This window comes from Lactuca sativa, chromosome 7, assembly GCF_002870075.4.
Source record: "Lactuca sativa cultivar Salinas chromosome 7, Lsat_Salinas_v11, whole genome shotgun sequence".
Taxonomy (NCBI): Eukaryota; Viridiplantae; Streptophyta; class Magnoliopsida; order Asterales; family Asteraceae; genus Lactuca; species Lactuca sativa.
In genome coordinates this window covers 86,964,140-86,986,956 of record NC_056629.2, presented here as the reverse complement: position 1 = coordinate 86,986,956, position 22,817 = coordinate 86,964,140, and the positions used below count along the sequence as shown (strand labels likewise).

The following is a 22,817-nucleotide window of genomic DNA, read 5'->3' as shown; positions in this document are numbered from 1 at the left end:
TACCCTTCGATGACCTCTTTCTCTTCCTCCATCGACATTTGCCAATTGCCAAAACCGGAGTTGAGTTTGGAGTAGGAGTGATAGCAACCGACTTCCCCTTAAGACCTGATTCTGCGGTCTTGAGAAGTCCCTGAAGTTTGCTGAGTGTGACTTCTTCCTTATTCATGTGATATGTCATGCGGAATTGATCATATCACGATGGTAAGGAGTGCAAAATGATATCTATTGCAAGATCCTCATGGAAGTTCACATTAAGCTTCAGCAAACGATCCACATACCTTTGCATTTTCTGCATGTGGCTCGTGACGGATTCCCCGTCCTTGATCATGGTTGTTATGATGGAGCAGATGATTTCATACCTCTCTTGTCTTGCACTTTGATGGTATCTTTCCATCAAATCTTGGTGCATTTCATAAGGGTAGAAATCTTCATAAGACTTTTGGAGTTCCGCTGTCATCGTGGCCATCATGATGCAAGCCACTTTCGTAGCATCCCTTTCATGTGCCCGAAATTCAGCGATCTCCTGAGGAGTTGCAGTGGTCTCATCGATCTCCTTAAGCTCCTTGTCAAGGACATATTCTTTGTCCTCGTAGCGGGTAATCATCCTGATGTTTCTGATGCACTCATTGAAGTTGGATCCATCAAAGGTGACTTTCCCACACAAGTTCATAAGGGTAAAGGAGCCATTAGGATTAGAGCTAGAAGCAGTATTGTTTGAAGACATCTGAAAAGAAGAGAACAAGATTAGTTTAAATATAAGAGAGTCCTTAATAAAACACCCAAATGTAATATTAAGGCTAGGACCCAATCACAATATAATATAACTTAGAAGAGGTATGCCGTAATCTAAGCTATACCATATTTGAAAGGTAGGTGAATGACGATTCACCAATTTCCACCACGAAAACCGAAATATTTAAGTATTAGGTTTTTGATTGGTTCTTAGAAATTCCTAGATTCTTTGAGATTCAATGAACTTTTCAAAGGCATGTTTCAATCTCGAGTGTGCCCTCCAAGTTTTGTGACTGGGATGCCGAGGATCACAAAACGAGGTGTGAAGTAACCATGCAAATCACTTGGTACCCTTAAGGTTTATCACTCAATCGATGTGCCGGTAAACCACACACGCTCCATCGATACTATAATAAACCCTAAGTCACCCTTTACCTACCTTGTTAAGTCCAAGTTAGTGTGCCGGTTAACCACACGCGCTCCACCAACGACTTAATCAAAGTGTAAAGTGTGATTTCATGGATTAGCACCTTATTCACATTTTTCCTAAAGTAACTAAGATTGGGAATTTAAAAAACATTTAGTTACTTTATAATATTCATCATACTTTTAATGAGAATTTATAAGTCCTTGTCTTACCCGTTCGGCTAACGACCCTCCACCAGTCAAGCAAGCGGTGGGTGAGAGTAGACACCCATTAAGTCACCATTTTATGGGCAACAACCTTATACCCACCTTATAGACCGGCTTCGTGAATGAGGCGTACTAGCGGTAAGACGACTTTGTTCTTATACATATATATAATTATTAAATAATAATATAAGTATAAGGGTTGAATTTTAACTTTTAAAATTCTAAGGGTCGGAACTAAAGTTTTAACTTGACTTTACTTGTTCCAAAACTTGAGGGCAAGTTTTGTAAACTTTCAAAACTTTTCATATCTTGTAACTTATGAGTTTAATAGAGTAATAAAATGAGGACTTTTCATTTTTCTAACTCTTGTGTTCTTTTAATGGTTTTTTGATCCAAGAGACTTTTGGTTTTCCATAACTTGAGGACAAGTTATGGACTCCATTAAAACACATTATGATCAAGAATTAAACTACCACATAGGTTACAAATAATTCATATGATCATCTAAACATCATAAGAACAAGATCATGAACATGAGCACTTTTATATATCAAAATCACACTTAATCTTTGTAATTTTGATAACTAGTTGTTGTAAATGAGTTAGAAAAGACATTACACCTTCTAAAACAAGTTTTCAAGTACCAAAACAGTTTAGGGTAATGTTTCTAATCCATTTCCAGCAACTAAAGTCGAAAAACTACACTCTGTCGACCCTACTCGTCGAGTGCATGAACCTACTCGGCGAGTAGGTTGAACATACAAGTGGACTCGGCGAGTTCCCCCATGGACTCGGCGAGTCCATCAGTCAGACAGCAAGATTTCGACTTTTTCTTTCAACTTTTAAGCACAAATAAAAAGCAAACAAGCCTAGGCTCTGATACCACTGATGGGTTTTGAGCATTCTAACACTTCCTAAGTGTACATGCAACCCTAATAACCTTGGATCTATGTTTGTCTAATTATCATGCAAAGTTGAATTTCCAAGGTTATATTCCTATCTAGCATACATGGGGAACAATTTTAACTTGAATGAAAGATAGAATAACTTACCTTGTTGTTGCTTATGTTCCTTGAAACCTTGTGAGCCTAGCACCCCATGTGTGATGCCTCAAATGCTTCACACAACACCAAATGCTCTTGGAAAGACCTTTGAGATAATACACACTTCTTAAAATCGGCCAAGCCCTCTAGTTTCTTTTGTCTAGCCGATTTTGGTGGAGAATGGGATCCTTATATAGTGTTCACACATCTAGGGTTACACCATGTAAACCCTAATGTGTCATGACTCTTCATTTCCATGACCCATGGGTTTGTAACTCCCATGGAGCATCCATGGAGCATCCTATGGGTAAAGCCCAACTTGATAATCCATGAAGCCTTTTAGCCCACTATACAAGATATGAATGATTTACATAATCAACCCATATATTTAATTAGTTATCCTTTGATCACTTAAGTAATTCCAAATTAATTCTTTGATCAAACTAATCAAATAATATTATTAATATATTAGAACTTATAATATATTAATAATCTCCAAGTGTTATTTCTCTCATTTAGTCTATCCAATTGCATGGTGCCATGCAACCCAAATGGACCATGACGGGTCGGGTCAAGTACACACCCGAAATAGTTATGGACTTAGACACCTTATCCAACACTACCAATCCAGATACAACTGTGATGTTAGAATTTGAGGCTGAACCCAACTCCAATGACACCTCAAGAAGATTTAAAAGAATTTATGTGTGTCTGGGTGGAATGAAGAAAGGGTTTAGAGCTTGCCTGAGGGATTTTCTTGGTTTTGATGGGGCATTTATGAAGGGCCCTTTCCCAGGACAGATATTGACTGCAGTTGGGGTAGACTCAAACAATGGAATATACCCCCTGGCTTATGCCATTGTCGAGTCTGAGAATACTCAAAGCTGGAAATGGTTTCTTGAGATATTAGGAGATGACCTAGACCTATATGCAAACTCAAACTTCACATTTATAAGTGATAGACAAAAGCTATGTAATTTGTATCTTAAATTTACTATATTTGCATGAAATATACTAACTATGTTTTATTTCCTTACAGGGTTTACAGGCAGCCATTGCTCAGTTGTTTCCATGTGCTGAGCACAGATATTGTCTCAGGCATATACATGATAATATGAAGAGAACATGGAGATCCAATGAACACAAAGAACACTTGTGGAATTGTGCCACAGCAACAACAGTCCAAGAGTTCAACCACTTAATGAATGAATTCAACTTATTTGATAAGGATGCATATAATTGGTTGAAGCAGATCCCCCAACAACACTGGGCAAGAAGCCACTTCACAGGTAATTTCCAAATTTGCCCCTGAGGTGTATTACTTTGTTAGTACACTGTCTTACTTACTATTTACTTTGTTTTTTACAACATTTCAGGGAGAGCAATATCAGATATGCTTTTAAATAATCTTTGTGAAGTTTTCAACAGCAAATTGGTTGAAGGAAGGGATAAACCACTAATAACTTGCTTGGAGTACATCAGGGAATACATGATGAAAAGAATCTGTAATGTCATCAAGGTGCAAAATAAGTGTGTAGGGCCTCTAACTCCTTCTGCAACAAAGATTATGGACAAAAATGTTTATTTGGCATCTCAGTACACAACTAGGTGGAATGGTTCAGACAAATACCAACTGAAAGGGCCATGGCAGGATCAACAAGTTGTTGACATGGCAGAAAGGGTATGCAGCTGCAGGAAGTGGGAATTAACTGGCCTCCCTTGTAAACATGTCATAGCTGTCCTAAATGATAAAGCAGATAATGGTGAAAAGATTGGAGAGTTACACACTTATGTCCATAGGGTGCATTGGCTAGAAACTTGGAAAGCAGCTTATGTTCATAAGGTAGAGCCTATTAAAGGGAGAGCAATGTGGCCTATAAGTGATTGCCCAATTAAAATCACCCCTCCTCTGCACCATAATCAGCCTGGGAGACCCAAGAAAAAGAGAAGGCAATCTGCAGGGGAGAGAAGCCAGAAGAAGGGAGAGAATGGTAATGGTGCTAGTGGGAGTCAAACTGATGGGGCTAGTGGGAGTCAAACTCATGCTGCAAGTGGGAGTGGGAAGTTAACAAGGAAGTTTATTAGTGTGACTTGCAGCAAGTGTAAAAATAAAGGGCACAATGCTAGAACTTGCAAGGGCCAAGTAGGAAATTGAAGGGGTTTGAAGCTAGTTTGATGTCTTTTGGGTTTTACATGTCAACTGCTTATGTTTATTGTATGTTATGTACTTGATGTCTTTTGGTGTGGAAGATACATTGATGTTCTTTTTGGTACTTGATAGTATGTTACTAAAAACTGTATGTCTTTTGATTTATGGGAAAAACATATCAGAAATTTAATGGTATGGTTTATGGTATGTTTAATTTGATGTTAATTGCATACTTTACAATGTTTAAATCATACAATTGGATGTTATGGTTTATGGTATGTTTAATTTGTTGTTAATTGCATATTTTACAATGTTTAAATTTTTTTGTTAATTGCATACATAAATGGAATGGTCAACATATAGATACCAAATATAATTTCCATTGACATTTTGTTGCAAAACATGTCTTACATGGATTACATTGCTTACATCTTGAACAAAATACTACTTTCATACAACTTACCAAAATATTACACTGCTTACTGCTCACAGCTTACATCTTCAACAAAAAACTACATACCCAAACTATTCAATTCTCAAGCTACTTGTAAAATAGAACATACACAAAGAAAATCCAACTACATAACAGGTATATTTTGAGTCTTGTGGTCTGAGCCTTCACTTTGTTTATTGTCCTCAGCAATCCAGGTATGATGGCTTTTGAACGTTCACACATTGGACCATCATACCACCCAATAAAGCAACACTTCGATCCCTTCAAAAAAAAAAGACAACACATGTTCTTAACATGTAATGCGACAACAATGATGCAAATACAAAATCCATTTGCTTACCTCAATCGGGCATCCCCAAAAACGGCAACCTGGGTTTTTGTCGGTCCACGAAGTGCGAACAATAGCCATTTTACCACAGAAACACAACACCATTGTTAATTTCTTCAGAGGGAAATTGTGAATAGTGATGTGTTAGGGCTTGTGAAGAAGACGGGAACAAGGGGATTAAAGCTTGAGGACAGCAGTATCATCGATCGATCTTATAGGAAGAGGAATTTATTAATTAAATATAGGGAGTAAAATAGGGAATGGAATGAAGAAAATACCCTCCATTTGACAAGTCAAATGGATGGTAATGGGGGAAAAGTGACGGCAGTTAAGGTTTTGGACCAAAGTGGCAACAAAATGCAAACCTATGGTCCATCAATACTAGCCCAAACATTTTTGGCCCAAAGTGGCAATTTCCACCTAACCACAGGGACCATTCTTGCAATTTTGTCTTTGTGGGTAGCCGATGAAAATACGTCGCTCACTCCGAGGTTCGAGCTTATCATGAGTCTCACGTCTCACGAATACCTCGCATCGCCAAACTTTGATGTGGTCTAAAAAGGGAACCTTCCATGTCGACATCTTGTGAGGTGTTTTCGAAACCTTTTTGGTAGGGACTAGATTAAGGATATAGGAGACAGTCTCTAAGGCATACCCCTAAAATGAGATAGGTAACGAAACTCGACTCATCATGGAACGAACCATGTCGAGCAAGCTTCGATTGCGCTTTTTAGCCACACCATTAAGTTGTGGTGTCCTAGGTAGCGTCAATTGTGAAACAATTCCACATTCATTAAGATAGTCTAGGAACTCGATACTAAGATACCCTCCTCCTCGATCGAATTACAGCATCTTTAACTTCCTGGCCAATTGATTCTCCACTTCTTGAACTTTTCAAAAATTTCTGACTTATGATTGATTAACTATATATAGCCATACATACTGTAATCATTAGTGACAGTTACATAGAAGTGGCTAGCATCCCTTGTGGCGGTTCTGAATGGTCCACATACATCAGTGTGTATAAGATCCAACAGACCTTCACCCCTTTCACAAGTACCAGTGAAGGGTGACTTGGTCATCTTTCCAAGTACACAAGATTCGCAAGTTTCATCCAAATTCAAGTCGAATGACTCAAAGACTCCATGCTTTTGGAGTTGGCCTATGTGCTTCTTGCTGACATGTCCAAGACGACAATGCCACAAGCATTCCTTATCAAAATCATTGGACGAATCAATGTGCAAGAACGATTTCTTGAGTTATCTACAACCATCAGAGTTTCATATATACCATTGCAAGGTAATGCTTCAAAATAAAACACACCAATGTAATAAGCATTAATACCACCAATGTAATAAGCATTAATACCACATATTGCTGCATCTTTTGCAAGTGGGCCGTGATGGGTTCTCCATCCTTCATCTTGGTCGTGACCATGAACGCAATGATGTCATACCTCTCCTGTTGAGCACTTGGATGGTATCTTTCCATCAAATCTTGATACATTTCAAAAGGATAGTCTTCCTCATAGGACTTCTGTAGCTCAACAGTCATAACAGAAATCATCAAACACGACACTTTTCTCGCATACCTCTTATGAGTAGTATGTTTAACGATTTATTCGGGAGTAGCAATGGTGACATCAATCTCCTTAGTCTCTTTATCTAGGACGTATTCTTTTTCCTCATAGTGAATAGCCGTTTGGATGTTTCAAATCCAGTCATTGAAGTTTGAGCCATCAAAAATAACCCTCCCACATAGGTTCATGAGGGAGAAAGAGCCTGAATGGAATGGGTTGGAAGCATTGTTTGGGATAGACATCTAAAAAAGAAGAAGAAAAAAGTTTAGGTTAGATGATAATCCTTAATATTACAACCAAATGAAATCTTAAGGCTAGGACACAACACAATATTCTACAATTGCAAAAAGGGATGCCGTAATCCAATTGTAAAATATTTGAGGGTAGCAAAATGACGATTTACCAATTTCCGCCATGAAAAAAGAAACGTATTATTAAGTTTTAATTGGATTGAAACTTCTAGATCCTTTGATACTCATTGAACTTTTCAATGGCATGTTTAAATCTCGATTGTGCCCTTCAAGTTTGTAACTGCAATGTTGAGGATCGCAAACAAGGTGTGAATAACCATTCATATTAGATTGGTACACTCAACGTTAAAATCACCTAATCAATGTTCGCGTTAACCACACAGACTCCATTGATCTATGATTAACGTCAAGCTACCCTTCACCATATTTTTTCAGTCCTAAATTAGTGTGTCGGTTACCCACACACTCTCCACTAACGACTTAACAAGGTGAAAAGTGTAATTTCATGGATTAGCACCATTTTCACATTTTCCTAAAGTATCTAAGATTGGGAATTTAATAAAATATTAGTTACTTGATATTTATCATTATACTTTTTAATGAGAATTAATATCCTATCCAACATATTCGGCTAACGACCCTCCACCAGTCAAGGAAGCAGTAGGTGAGAGTGGACAACCATTAAACCCCCATTTTATAGGCAATAACCATATACCCCCTTAATAGATCAGCTTCGTGAATGAGGATTACTAATAGTAAGACTAACTTGTCATATACATACATACATATATATATATATATATATATATATATATATATATATATATATATATATATATGTATATATATATATATACATTAGTGAATTAAAGTTTCATTAGTGAGACTTTACAAATTCCAAAACTTGAGGGCATCTTTTGAAACTTGTCAAAACTCTTCATTTCTATAACTTATGAGTTTAAATGCATTTTAATGAATGAGACCTTTCATTTTCCATAACTTGAAGACAAGTTATGGAGGTCATTAAAATCATTAAGATCAAAAATTTAACTAACAAAAATTATTAATCTATGATCTATTTAACTCGTATCTCAAGATAATTCACATCAACAATTTTACAAGAAATTAGCCTAATCATATAAACTAATACAAATCTTGAGATTTTGACAATTATCGTTTAATTGGATGAGGATGATCACTACCATATTTGAAAAAACAGATTTTATGATTCACAACAGTTTGTGTTAATGATCTTAATCCAATTCTGGCCAACAACCTCGAATTTCTGCAACCAGGGCCTGCAACTCATCGAGTGCAAGAACTGATCGTCAAGTTGCTCTGCTACTGAGTGGACTCGTCGAGTCAGCTAGTGCAATCGGCGAGTTAATCAATCAGAGGCCAAAAAAACGATTTTTTTCAACTATGAAAAACAACAAGCATTAAGTATAACAGAAAACAATCCTAGGCTCTGATACCACTGTTGGGTTTTGAGCACTATAACACTCCTATGGTGCACATGCAACCTTAGATGCTTTGGATCTATGTTTTCTCTAATTATACATGCATATGTTCAATTTTTCCAAAGCATACATCCTAACGAGCATACAATTTGACATTTGAATAATACAACTCGTTTGTTGAGTTACCTCTTAGAAGGACTTGTAGTTTGTGACCTTTGAAATCTTGAGCACCTCAAGTGTGATACCTCTAATGGTTCACAAACACCAATATACAATAAGAGGCTTGAGAGAATAAGTTACTTAGCACAAAAGGAATATCAATCTTCTTAGAATGATGGTGTAACCGATTTTGGTTCTAGGGGTGTGCTTTTATAGTATAGCATATGCTAGGGTTACACCTTGTAAACCATAATGAGCTTTCATATTACTTAGGCTCAATGGGTTAAACCTACATGGAATATTTCTTGACTATCTCATTGGTTTAGCCCATCCTAAATAACCATCGATCATTAGCCCACACTATAAGAATCAATGATTTACACCATCAATCCCCATATATTTAATTGGTTTCTTTTGATCACAAAATTAATTCTTGATTAATACTAGTTAAATAATATGATTTCATATTAATATATTATACATGTAATATATTAATAAATCATAAATAAACTTATTCTCAAAAGTGCATCCTATCAAATTGCACTGGTGAAGGCAACCTAAAAGGACCTTGCTACAATTGGGTCAAGTACATTCCAGTTATAGTTATGTGCTTAAACACCAAATCCAACAATATGTATGATGGGCGTACTGATATCCGGGTGAAGCCCTACTTATTTAGGGTTTAAAGAGTATTTAAGCACCTTTATGGATCAATTTGCTTCAATCTTTCAGCCTCCAAGTCCTTGAGCCGTTTTTATCAAACCCTAACCCTATAAGTCAGTATTTTGAGCATAAAGTGTGTTATTTTTGTGCTTAAAGGAGAAGGAAGTGCACCAATGAGTCAAGGAAGGAAAACAACCTTGTAGATCTTGGATCATCATCTCATTTGGAATCTTCAAAATGTATAAAGTTGCTACCATTATGTTTTGTTTTCTTAGATCTCATCATGGTAGCTTGATGATGTTCTTTTGTCCTTCAAAGTCCCATTTTTGTGCATGTTCGATTTTGGACGCTTAGAGTTGTCCTTCTAGATCCTAGGAAGGGTCCTTCGTTATAAAAATAAGGTCCCGATGGCCATAAGTGTTTCTTGCATTTGGAAAAAGGGTCTAAATGGTTTAAGATAGTGTATTAAGAACTTATGGATATGTAAAGTCATAAACTTGGAGACTTTATGACTCTAGGGTGCAATTGAACCATGGATCTATAATATGGGCTTAAGTGATTTACCCATTACTTAATGGACTTTTGGATACGCGAGTGTAGACCCCATGTAAGGAGGAGTACGCCCCGCGTGCTCGGTTAAACACCCTGAGGGTGGTCAATGTGAAGCTCACGTATGCCCTATGTACCTCCGGTGATGCCCAACGTACGTCGTCGGTGGGCTTTTGAGTTTGGGCTTTGAATTTTGGGCCAACTTTTTGGCTTGTATGGCTTGGGCCCTCATATGCCTTTCTATGTATGAGTGTTTTGGGCAGTTAGAGAGTTAGACCTTTGGATAAGGCCCAACAGGGAATTGGGCACAATTTAAAAAATTATGCCAATTATGGGTCTTGAAGTAATTTGGGCCCCTAAATCAAAATTGGATATTGGGCCTTGGCCCAATTGGAGAAAGGGTAAAATGGATATTTACCATAAGCATGAACCCTTAGTTAAGATTGGTAATCCAATTGTTAATTGGATGTTTATTTTGTTGTGATAGTTAGGGATTCTTCGTGAGCCAGCTGCCGGAGGTTTTTAGTGTTATTCAACATTGTGATAACCAAGGTCGGCTCTTTGGTTTGATAACCTGATATTGTTTATATGTCGAGTATGGAATATATATATATATATATATATATATATATATATATATATATATATATATATATATATATATATATATGCATGCTAGTCTTGATACACTAGTCTAGTAGATCTGTAGGGCTACATGTGATACTGTTTATTTATCTAAGCATGTTATTATTTGTTATATGTCGACATATTGTGTGGGTTGGGTTGAGGCCATACTGCTCCATGTTGTAGCCAACAAACGCTGGAGCATACCAGATATGAGTTGAGGGTCGTGGAGCGCATGCCAGACTCATACTGTGGGCTCATGAGCATTCCAGATACGAGCTAAGGGCCGGGAAGAGCATCCCAGACTCATACTGAGGGCTTAGTGGTATTCAGTTTGAGGACTTATTAGGCCGGCAAGAAAGCGAGACATAACTGTGGGCTTATGGGGCAAGCCAAACTTATGTTGTGGACTCAGGGATAATCTAGTTCGTTTACCTATGGACACATTGCATGCTATTATTATATTTGTGCTATTTTTTATGTATTGGTATTTTGGGGGACCTCACTAAGCTTTGGGTTTAGAATTTTGGATGATGTTTCAAGTACTTCAGAGGATCGCATGAAGGCGAAGGCATGATCATACACCTCCTCATGTTTTTATTTCACTGTTTTGGTCTTTCTCTGATGTTGAACTTATTTTGAAAACAATTTGTAAAAAATGATGGTTTTTAGTATAGCTTAAATGTTTAAAACTTTTGAGAATTTTGTGAATGTTATATGCCTGAAATACTTTGAGGATATCAAGGATGGCAAGGTGAAGCCAACAACAACAACTATTTATTCTATCTTATCTAATGACTCATCATATTCTCATTCTTGGGTCCTTGATACAAGATGTTGATTGTACATTTGTTCTAATTTGAAGGGGCTAAAGAGAAGTGAGGATTTGGAGCATGGAAGGATGAACTTAATCATAGGGAATAGACGACATTCACCTGTCACCAATATTGGAGTTTATGGCTTATTGCTTGGTAGTGGGTTAGGGTTTAATTTAATAAATTGTTGCTACTCGTCAGAGAGGACACGAAACATCATTTCATTTCATGTTTTATTTAGACAATGTTTTAGATATTCTTTTAATAATGAGAATGGTTATATTTCTTCTTATAAAAATGGTGTGTTTTATTTTCAATCTTCACCTTGTGATAGCGTGTATGAAATTCTAATGACTATAGATAATTTAGGAAATAATGTTTGTCATATTGATTCGTCTATTGGTACAGACAGAGCATGCTTGTGGAATTTTCGTCTTGGACAAGTTAACAAGAAACGCATGGCCCAACTCCAAAAGGATGGAGTGTTGGAATCATTTGACTTAAGATATGATGACACATGTGAGTTTTGTTTATTGGGGAAGATGACAAAATCACCTTTCATTGGTTCTTATGAAATAGGTTAAGGATTGTTGGATCTCATACATACAGATGTGTGTGGGCCTTTCTCATCCACCACAAGGGATGCAAATCGAGTCTTTGTGAGTTTTACTGATGATTATAGCAGATATGGAAATATCTACTTAATCAAGCATAAGTCAGAAACTTTTGAAAAGTTCAAAGAGTTCAAACATGAAGTCGAGAATCAATTCGGTAAGAAGATGATGATGTTTAGATCCGATAGAGGCGGTGAGTATCTTAGTATTGATTTCCACGACTACCTCAATAAATGTAGAATAGTTTCACAATTAACTCCTAGGACACCACAACTTAATGGTGTAGCTGAGAGGTGTAATTGGACCTTGTTGGACATGGTTTATTCCATGATGAGTCGTGCTTCACTTCCAATCTCGTTCTTGGGTAGGGGGTATTCCTTAGAGAATTCCACCCACATTCTTAATCTTTTCCCAATGAAGAAGGTTGCCAAACACCTCACGACATGTGCACAGGTAAGGTTCCCTCGTTTGCACATATCAAGGTTTGCAGTTGTCAAGCTTTCGTTAAGTATGAAACTCATGACAAGATTAAACCTCAAAGTGAGAGATGTAAAGTATCTTAATAAAGTGTGTAATATTGAGCATGTACACACTTTCAAGGTTCGACTGGTTGCGAAGCGCTTTACTCAAATGTCAGTGGTTGACTATGATGAGACCTTCTCACCAGTAGCTAAGATCCAATCTAGTAGGGTAATGCTAGTCGTAGATGTGTTTCCTAACTATGAAATTTGGTATATGGATCTCAAAACCATTTTCCTTAATGGAAAGTTGGCTAAGGATGTTTACATGAGTTAGCCAGAGGGTTTCGTGGAGGCAAAGTATCATAATAAAGTGTGTAATCTTGAGAAATTGTTGGAACCTGAAAGTGAACATCTAGCAATCCTAACTACATATTCCGAAGTATGTTGGTTCCGAAGGGAAAAGTGCTCTGGAACCTGTCCGGAGCTGAAGAGAAGAAGAGGAAGAAAATTATGAAGAGGAACACATTCCGAAGTGACTCTCACGTCCGAAATGTATGATGATCTGGAAGAATGTTGTTTTGTATTTTCTAATTAATTATCCATGTATTGATGTAACGTTTCATAGGACTTAGCCTTTTTGTTGTATTAGACAATCAGAATGTCAAAAATACTTCTATTGCCCAGTTCTATGTAAGTTACTTGGTTAATTCACTGTAACATTCTCTCCTATATAAAGGAGCATTTAATACAAACATTCTTCTTGTTCTTCATTTATTAGATTTACCTTGATCATTTACTTTTATTCTTCATTTAATGTCTTGATCATTTGTTGAATATAATATCTAAGACTTGACTGGTCTTTCCAGTCTAGACTTGAACTTCTATTAGTAAGCAGACATTGATCTTAAGCACACATTCAAGGTTTGTATTCTCAAACCTTATCTATGCGCAACTGATCAAATTCTAGTTCCTAATGAAGCAAGCTTTTTGCGGATGGAACATTTTCTTTCAGGATAAGGTCAAAGAGTTTTGTTTCTCTAGAAGTGAAGATGAATCTTTGGTATATGTCAAATCTCGTGGAACTATAGTAACCTTCGTAGTTTTTTATGTTGATTACATACTTCTTATAGGAAACGGCGTTCCAACCTTGCAAGAGGTTAAGTCTTGGGTTGGAAAGTGTTTTCCTATGAAGGATCTGGGAGAGGCTTCTTATATTCTAGCGATAAAGATTTTGAGAGACAAGAGTAAAAGGGTAATTGGACTTAGTCAAAGTACATACTTATAAAAAGTGCTAAAGCGTTTTAGTATGGAGAATTCCAAGAAAGGAGAACTACCCATATGAAGTAATACCAAACAGAGTAAGACTCAGAGCCCGAGTACTGATGCAAAGATAGTAGAAATAAGTAGAGTTCCATAGGCTTCTGTAGCTGGATATATCATGTATGCTATGACATGTACTCGCCCTGATGTTGCTTTTTCTTTGACCATGGTCAGTTGTTATCATGGAAATCTAGGTAGAGGTCATTGGATAGCAGTTATGAATATTCTCAAGTCTCTGCGAAGAACTAATGATTGAGTCCTTGTGCTTCGTGTCAATGATATGTTGAGAGTTACTCGGTATATTGACCTCAACTTTTAAATAGACAGAGACAACTTCTGTTCTCAATCTGGCTGGGTGTTCACCTTAAATGGAGGAGCGGTAACCTGGAAAAGTTCCAAACATAACCTGGTAAATTTGCAAACAGGAGACGGTGGCTGATTCAACCTGTGAATCAGAGTATATAGTGGCAAAAGAAGCATCAAATGAGGCTATTTGGTAGAAGAACTTTATCGGAGACCTTAGATTTGTTCCAGCCATCAATGAGCCAATGGAGTTTTTTTTTATAACGAAGGGGCAGTGTCCTCTACAATGGAACCAAGAGATCATGGCAGATCAAGGCATATTGACATAAAATACCATTTCATTTGACATAAAGTTGAAGAAGGTCACCTCGTCGTGAAAAGGGTGTCATCAGAAGAGAACCCAATAGATCCCCTCACAAAGGGTCTGAGTAGGGTCAAGCACATTCAGCATGTAAGAGCATTAGTCTGAAGGATGATATTACTTTTAGTAGTTAGATAGGTATTTAGAAACTTGTAACGAAATACATTTATTTTACTATTGGTGCATAAGTAATACAAGAAAAACAGCCTTTTACGACGCTCATTGCGCGTCGTAAAAGGCTCAGACGACGCGCAAATGCGTGTCAAGGAAGGCCCTGTCATAAAGAGAGACGACGCACTTTTGCGCGTCGTCTATAGACGACGCGCATTTACGACGCTCATTTACGACGCACAATTACGACGAGGGTTTACGACACGCAATGCGTATCAAGGAAGGCCCTGTCATAAAGGAAGACGACACGCATTCGCGTGTCGTAACCTTACGACGCGCGTGTTAATGACACGCAAAGCGTATCAAGAAAGCCCCTGTCAAGAAAGGCCATGTCATAAATGAAGATGACACACATTTTTTCGTATCATAATTTTAAATGTTTAAAAAGAATATTATTTATAAATTTACTTATTTTCAAATTAAATTTGTATTTAATGTTTCATAATAGAAAATAAAATATCATATACAAAAAATAGAATCCATTGCATAAATTTAATGTTATACAAATAATCGTTCCATGGAATGATAAAACAAATCAATAAAAGTTGTAACAAAAATTTACAAACTAACTAGATACAAGAAATATAAAAAAATATACCCTCAAATGTTTTTCAAAGTCTAATATCCATGTCAGCTCTTCAACTCACTTCTACAACCATTGGTGGTTGTTAAGTTCACCCGACATCCTTGTTGGAAAAATCAGGGTTTCCTTCAACTTCTCTCACTTTGTCTACACCCTCAAGCCTCTTTACTGCAGCCTCATGAAACCTTAATCTCAATTCCAATCCATGTATCTCATCTTCCCTTTGTTTTGCCCACAAATACCCCAAAATAAAGTAACAAACCTTCTAACTAAATCATAAAAATATACATTTTCTTCTAATAAAAGGATTAGAACCACCTATGTTAAGTTACATACCAATTTCATGGCAGCCTGGCTTTCAGTGGTTACTACCTGTAACGTTAGGTCTTTATCTTTTTCCCTCCTAAAAAATGAAAGTAGCATTTAGCCCAAAATATACATCAACAAATTACAAGAAAAATAGTGTCCTTGAGTAATACTAGAATATGGCTTACCTCATGTTTTGGCTTTTAAAAAATAAACAAACTAGGATAGTATCTTAAAAGAAGCAAATAATGTGGGAGTGGAGGGACTGATATTTCATTTTTATACTCATTTAAAAAACATATCAAATATCTTTCTATCCCTTTCACCCTTTCACCCACTTATCAAATACGAGATTTCTTAATTAATGACTGCACCTTTGCTTTTCTTAAACCCAGTCACTAATAAGAAAACACAGTAGCAACTTTGCTTTTCGTAAACCCAGATACAAATAATGGTTCATTTAAGAACAGAATAATGGAATGAATAGAAGAATTAAGAGAATCAATGTCGACGCACATTGTTTATCAATTAACTTCATACCTCTTTGCCTTCTCTCTTTTTATTGTTTGATATATATATATATATATATATATATATATATATATATATATATATATATATATATATATATATATATAGAGAGAGAGAGAGAGAGAGAGAAAATGTTACCTGTACAGCCCCTATCACGCCAAGGCATTAAGCTGGATTTTCTGTTAGGAACCTGAAATAAACATAAACAAAATTATGTATCATGTATGAATATGTGATATGATTGAATTGATTAATAAACAAATAGAAACTTACTTGTTAATCAAGTCATATGCTTCATAGCTCATCTCCTCTGGGATCATTGGCCATGGTATATCTCTGTTCATAATGTTGGCAAAAACTTGCTACAACCCGAATTCATAAAATGAGAAGACGTTCATTACCTTTTTATGCAATGCAATCGAAATACATAAAAAAGCATCAGAAGAGGATTTTGATTTTATGAGAGTGAGTGAGTGAGTACCTGTGGAAATTCTGCATTAAAGGTGGTATCCCTAAAAGCAGCTCAAAAAGAATAACGCCAACAGACCACAAATCAACTGTTGCACCTACAACAACGGAATTAAGTGTTTCAACTTTCAACTATATTAGCAATAAGCAGGAAGACATTTGAATAAAGGGTAAAGGGTAAAGGGTATAACTGTAAATTCCAACCATTCCCCATAAATAAAGGTACTGTTTTCTGATGCACCCCTTGATAAGTCCTCTGTATTGTACTGTATATATATATATATATATATATATATATATATATATATATATATATATATATATGTATATATATATATATAGGCAAGCAACTTTTTCATTATAGAAGAAGAAGAGGGTTAAGACTAGTAATACCTGGCTAGATCTAAATGGGCTTCTCTTGTCAAGACGTTCACACATCACACATGCATGGCTCAAATTTTATCTCCTGATAAATCATGAACACATCAATATGATTTCACAAACAAACAAACATGCAATGCAATGCAAGAACACCAGAAAACATACCTCATAGAGTTCGATTTCTTCATCCAGACTAAATCCAGCCCTCTCATTTAATTTTTATGTAATTTCAGTTGGTTTACCAGAACTCTTGACAAAAAACCTACCAACATATCTCCAAAAATAATATAACATATGATATGATTACACAATAACCCCATCCCATTAGGCTACTGAAAGATATAACTAACTTGTTGAAAGTACCTGAGTTCTTCCTTCACGGGATCATAAAGCTTGAAGAAAATAAGTATATCATCCTTGCTTTTCTCAGGTGGTGGAAGAGGATGCAGCAAATCCTGAAAACAATGTTCAGTTCTTAATCGGGAGAATTAGGAAATTTAAAGGTACCGGACCGACCGGAGTGAATATCAAATCCAATGCAAATACAAACTGTTCTACATTTATACTATACATGATATTATAATATATATATATATATATATATATATATATATATATATATATATATATATATATGATACCTACAACTCTGTAATAAAAAAAGATGCAACAAACAAGAAAACAGAAATAGAAACAAAATTCAGAAACTGTTCTGCATGGCTATACTATGTAAGGGCATGTTTCTTTCTTTTTCTTAAAGTATTGTTTTGAATGGATAAGTGATGTTTCTTTGGAATAACTGATATAGAGAAGACAAAGAATGTTTCTTTTTTGGAGTGAATTACCATTTTACCCTTGCATCTATAAATAATGCTAAATAGCAAATTACTATTTATCTGAGAACTGTTATGACTTAAAATTGTAAACAACAAATCATAAAAATTGGAATATACTTAAAAAAAACAATTGCTATAAATAATGATACAAATGCAATCATAGTTGGTCAAGATATCATTAAGTAACTTGAATAAAAAAGAAACAAGTACTAAGTCCTATATGCGTCTGAAAGGACTAAGTCATTTCAAGATTTGATAAGAAATTAAAAAATTATGAGAAAACTGGTAAACTTCAAACTTATAATGTAAAAGGGAAACGGAAACAACCCAACCACATTAATTTGCAACAATCCACAAGTCATATATGGATTGAAAAAGTACCAAAAGGGATGGAGTACAAAATGGAAAAATCATAAACAAATTATCGAAAGGGAGAAACAAACAAGTTAATTGCTTGAAAATTTGTACCTCATGAGATTCAAGGGCTGAAATCAAGGTTTTAAAAATGTAGTTCGTTGTTGGAGGGTCTAAGGTGTTATTATCATGTGGCTTTTTGAGCTTGAGCTTACTCTTTTTAACAACCATTTCCACCTGCATACACAAACACAAACATAAACATATCCAGTTATGCTGAAAGATTTTTCAAATTGTTGATTAATTTTTTTTCATACAAACCCAACGCCACCTGTCCATCCCTCTGGTGGCTTCACAAATACAAAACCAGGCCCTTTATTTTAATTTATATTTTATAATAAACCCAAAAATTATTAGGTTTAATTCAATGCAACAAACAACAACCTACTATCATTGATTTGTTTATCATAGGTTTTTTGTTACTAAGAATAATACCTACCTGATTCAATACATAGTAGACTTTGAACCGATTAGGGTAATTAGAAGTCCCTCCAGTTTCAACCCTGTCTTCAAATACAAAATTCAGAAAATAAAGGAAACATATATATGGTGGTTGAAACACGAAATTAACCTAGTCCACTTTTATGTACACACATAGAGAAACCAGCACGAGGTCCAGGTGGCATTCCACCTTTCTTTACCTAAAACCAGATAAATTTTAAATAAAATATAAGTTATTCACCTCCTGACAATGACATAAGACTAAATTTACCTCCTGACAATGACATGGGACTGAATTTACCTCCTAACAACGACATAAGACTGAATTCACCAGACTGAATTCACCAGCACGAGGTCCAGGTAGCACACAGTCCGCTTTTTATTTAAAAGACTAAAATACCCTCGATATTCACCTCCAGACAATGACATAGGACTGAATTTTCCATCACTTGATATGGCAGAATATAAAGAAGATGAAGACTGATATTGATTGAAAAAGATATTTAATGACCATGTGGTACCCGCCTTTGACATTTGATCTTTGAAGAACCGCAGCTTTCGTGCCATTTCTCCACATCTTCTGATCTTCACAACAGAGGCAAAATAAATAAAGCAATAATCAATACATTACTTACAATCTCTTTTTCAATCAATATCAGTTTTAAAGATTAGAATGCAAAAATCAACTTCCAAAAGTCAATTGTATCTCTTATTTTGGAATCACAAAGTAACAATAACTTGTTTTTGAAGCTTGAAGCAAATTTAAACGGGTATAGCTGAAGAAGATGCTTATTTCAGAGTAAATTAACGACCATTTTACCCTTCTGTATAAAAATTGGGTATCATGAGAAGTTGAATATAAAGCCAACCTCCATCCTGGTAAGTCATAAATGCAGCCATCAATTCATATGAGTTTTTGAATCATGAATATATAGAGAAATTGTACAAGTTATAATCAAGAAAAATTGACAAGTTTAGTGATTATTAAACCTGTTGAACAGTAACTGGGACACCAAGCTCTACACTTGAGCGAATCAAAAGCACAGAGGCAGCCCCAGATGAACTCTTACGAGGAGAAACATATAAATTTGATAAAACCACAAAATGTATAAACTCTAAATACATTTGTTTACTAATCCTACACCATAACGAAATTTATGAAAATATGAACTTGTAAAAAGATGTATCGATGAAAGAGATGATAATAAAACCTCAAAATTTGGTAGAGTTCATACAAGTCAGCCACCAAGTGATTTTAAAATTGATTTTAGGGATGCCATTCTTCAAATTACCTACTCTATAAATGAAAAAACCCTAATATCAGGGAAGAGAGAGAGAGAGAGAGAGAGAGATCATGAAGAGTCAAAACGTAACCTGAATGTTCAAGTGGTTAGATCAACCTGTCTTTTTCCATCCTCATCCCTGTTTAGAGAGATATGCTTGAAATTTCACAAAAATATAGGGTTAGAAAACCTTGGACGGCCTAATTCGATTGTGGACTTGATTTTTTGCTAATAAAATCGCATAATAGGGATGTGAATGTGTATCTGCTGGAATCTCTCCAATCTTCCTTCCCTTAATTCTATCGTCGTCTTTGTCTGTGTGAAGAGCCGAAAATCCGTAAGTCCCAAAGAAGTGCGACGGAAGAAGAAGTAGCGACAGTCAATGTTGGGAGGGGGAAAGAAGGAGCGTAGATAATTAGGGCAAGACGGAAAGGAGAAAAAAAGGAAGGCGGGGTTTTTAATTTTTAAGGATTTCATTTTCCCCCTGGTTATTAAACGATGGAATGCGCGTTCCATTCAAATTTATAAAGCGACATCCTTAGACGACACGCATTTTATTATAGGTGCCCTCCGTGTTCCTTTTTAGACACTAATTTAAGGGCACACAATAATGCGTGACATAAATCCTTAAAATTTTTGAAGAGATGACACTTTTTTAATGTCATTCTCTATTGCGTAACATCAATCAATGAGTGTCGTGGTTTGCGCGTCGTAAAAGGGTATTTTTCTTGTAATGGAGATTTATTTATGTGTTAGATTACTACCTTTTGTCTATTGTTTATTTTGTGTTTCATTTTGCATGTTTTACTTCCAGAATAATTTGATTATTCAAACTCCATAGTCGTTCATACTTTTGGAAGTCAGTAGTGAATTAAGGATGTCATGAATTTGGTTGTAGATTGTCTAAAGGTTTTCGACTTAGCAATGGTTTGCTGCAACGTTCATGAGTACTTGAAAATAGGGATTTTAAGTATTGGATTAATCCACGCTCAGAGAATTACTTCATGGGATTTATCATGAGTAATTATGAAATGATATATCTTATAATCTTTCAACAGAGATATATGAGATGTAGTTTACAAGTTTGTTGTGCATTGATGATACGTAAACGCACCAATAACTTGATGTTATAAAATGTATTATTGTGCATAATTTGATGAGTAGATAACACAAGAATATAAGTCAAAGCTTATTTATTCCTTTTTACCTTTAGGGGAAAAAGCAATATCTTTGGGCTCCTCAGTGATTTGGTGTTGACTTATAGTGTCGGGCCCAGGTAGGACTTGATTGATATGTTCGATTTGAAGTTCTATGTCTTTACAGATCAGAAATCAGGAAACAAATTATTGAACAATGAGATTAACTATGTTTCATGTCTCATATTCTTATGATATCTTGCAAAAATGAGGATTATATGATCGCTTATCTTAGGACATGTTACTGACTAGATTAGAGTTCAACAACAACTTTTGGTAGCTACACTTTGCTAATCAATTAGGAAGATTATACTAGCAGTTATAGTTATTAGACTTATTCAAGTGGAAAACTATTGGATTAGGTGTCTAAGCCCATAAATATAATTCATATTAATATGAATTGATACTAGCATAGTCCTTTTGGGTTGCCCTGAAAGCTGATAATCAGACAAGATTATATAGGAGAGAAGGTTTATTTATTATTTGATTAATGAATTGGAATAAATGATTTGTTAATATATTATGAGAATAATATATTATTTTGAAATCATAATATTTTATTCATAATTGACAAGGTATTAATGAGAATTAAGTTAGGGATTAAGGGGATAAATTAAATAGTGCAGGGTTGTTCGACAATTATCTAAAACAACATAGCTTCAATAGGCTCTTTGCTTCTCTAATCATTTTATCAAGCACCTGTTTGCACACATACCATTATTGCCTTGTTGAATACAATCGTATATGTCGCTTTTTAAAAATGAACAGATTTAATGCTTCAAAGTAACACACCACGATAGGATAAAAGAGAAATTATCAATCCGAAAATCAGAGTGACTTTCAAGGTCTAGGTCTAGGACTATTTTATTTCACATAATGAATAGCTCAAAAGTTTTACAACAAATAATAACATCATATTTTTGTTTAAAATCCTAATCAAAGTTAAGAAATATAACAACCAGGAGCTAGACATAAAGTGAGAGGAATCACACATCACATGAAATCGTTCAACATAGACGCCTTGGCTTCACTGGAGGAGCCACCAGTAAAACTCAGATTGAACGTTAGGGCTACAAGTCGCATATCACATGAAATCGTTCAACACAGACATATCATAGAGAAGTAGTGACAGTAAGATGGAAAGGGTTTTGGTAGAAAATTGGACTTGAAGTAGTCGACTAATGGAATTGAAAGACAAAGGTGGTGAATCATATCTATAGTGGGAAGATTACAGGAGGTCGTGGAGGCAACTGATTCTCAGAGCGCAATGGCTCTTGCTGACTGTTGTAGTGACACCCGCCAAGAGCACCTTCAACATTTGTCTACGTTTTCCTTCCGCCTCCTCTCCCTGACAGGATTGAATACAACAGAGAAACCAACTTTCATTGCGTAGAGAATAAGAATTTAGAAACGATGCAAGGGAAGACTTCTGGAAACCATCTGTTGGTGAGAAGAAGGCAATTCGAATCGAAGTCAAAGCCGATGTTCATAAGCCTAATATGAATTAATATTATGAGAGTTTTTTTAGCTATGTTGATTTAAAATAATAAATATTTTTTAACTTATAGTTTAACTTATGTGAATTTTTAATAAGCTAATTTTTTAGAAAATCTATCCAATCATTAATTTTAAATTATACATGTGTCGAAATGACAATAATTTAAAAAATTATTAAAATATGGTTAACCAAACACCCACTATTGTATAAT

At 35.5% G+C, this 22,817-nt stretch overlaps 1 protein-coding gene across 1 annotated transcript; it reads left to right on the top strand.

Moving 5' to 3' along the window:
* The first annotated feature begins 3,128 nt into the window (after nucleotides 1-3,128).
* LOC111889007 (uncharacterized) lies at nucleotides 3,129-4,563 on the top strand. Its single transcript, XM_023885134.2, has 3 exons — nucleotides 3,129-3,227; nucleotides 3,448-3,697; nucleotides 3,785-4,563. Exons 1-3 carry the CDS (start codon nucleotides 3,129-3,131, stop codon nucleotides 4,561-4,563), a joined length of 1,128 nt encoding a protein of 375 aa, XP_023740902.2.
* The last annotated feature ends 18,254 nt before the right edge of the window (nucleotides 4,564-22,817 follow it).